Source organism: Trachemys scripta, chromosome 25 (assembly GCF_013100865.1).
Source record: "Trachemys scripta elegans isolate TJP31775 chromosome 25, CAS_Tse_1.0, whole genome shotgun sequence".
NCBI lineage: Eukaryota > Metazoa > Chordata > Testudines > Emydidae > Trachemys > Trachemys scripta.
In genome coordinates, this window is record NC_048322.1 from 5,597,416 (window position 1) to 5,598,092 (window position 677).

General features: G+C 73.0%; 1 protein-coding gene across 2 annotated transcripts in view; it reads right to left on the reverse strand.

Moving 5' to 3' along the window:
• The window catches only part of LOC117870051 (cytosolic Fe-S cluster assembly factor nubp1-A-like), a 24,279-nt gene extending 23,854 nt beyond the window's left edge, over positions 1–425 (reverse strand). The window contains exons 1-2 of one of the 2 annotated variants that reach the window (XM_034757258.1): positions 277–425; positions 72–176 (exon numbers count right to left, since the gene is read on the reverse strand). In XM_034757258.1, coding sequence (XP_034613149.1) covers positions 72–176; positions 277–313 — 142 coding nt within the window. In that variant the 5' untranslated portion in view covers positions 314–425. The remainder of the gene's footprint in view (positions 1–71; positions 177–276) is intronic. The other variant, XM_034757257.1, reaches the window with a different exon arrangement.
• Positions 426–677: the final 252 nt, after the last annotated feature.

Below are 677 nucleotides of genomic sequence, written 5' to 3' on the forward strand. Positions count from 1 at the left end.
CACCCCTGAGACATGCTCAATGCACCCCCCGGATACCCCCCCCGCGGCTCCCCGACCCCCAGCGCACTCACCCGGGTCCGGGGCGGCGGGGCCGCCGGCGGCGCACAGCCCCTGGCTGGGACACCCCTGGCAGGCGGCGGCTCTGCCCGCTCGGGCGCTGCTGGTGCCGGGGCAGCCTGCAAGGGAAGGCGAAAGAGCGGGCGGGGACCCGGGTCAGGGGAGCCGAGACGCCGCCGCCACCGAGGCCCCCCGCGCCGCGCGCCCAGCTCCCCTCACCGTGCGGCGGCGGCGCGGCTCCGGGACCCTCCGCCATCGCTCAGCCGCTGTCAGCGTCACTTCCGGGGCGGCGGGAAAAGCGGCGGTCACGTCTCCCCGCGACCGTTGTGACGTCACTGATCCGTCAGCGAACGTGCTGATGTAAAGTCGCGCGACGCTCCCGGGTCACGTGGTTGGGCCGCCGCCGAGAGCAGCCCCCTCCCCAGCAGGCTCTCAGCGGCTCCTGACCCGCTCCCGCCCCCGCCCCGGAGTCTCCGGGGTGTGCTGACGTCAGGCTGTCCCCGCCCCCTCTGCCTGCTCCTGCACCCCATCGCCATAGAGCTGCCAGCTCAACGTGCTGATCTACTTAAAAAGGCAATGTCCTTAGAGTGGGGCCCGCGTCCTTAAAGGGGCAATGCACG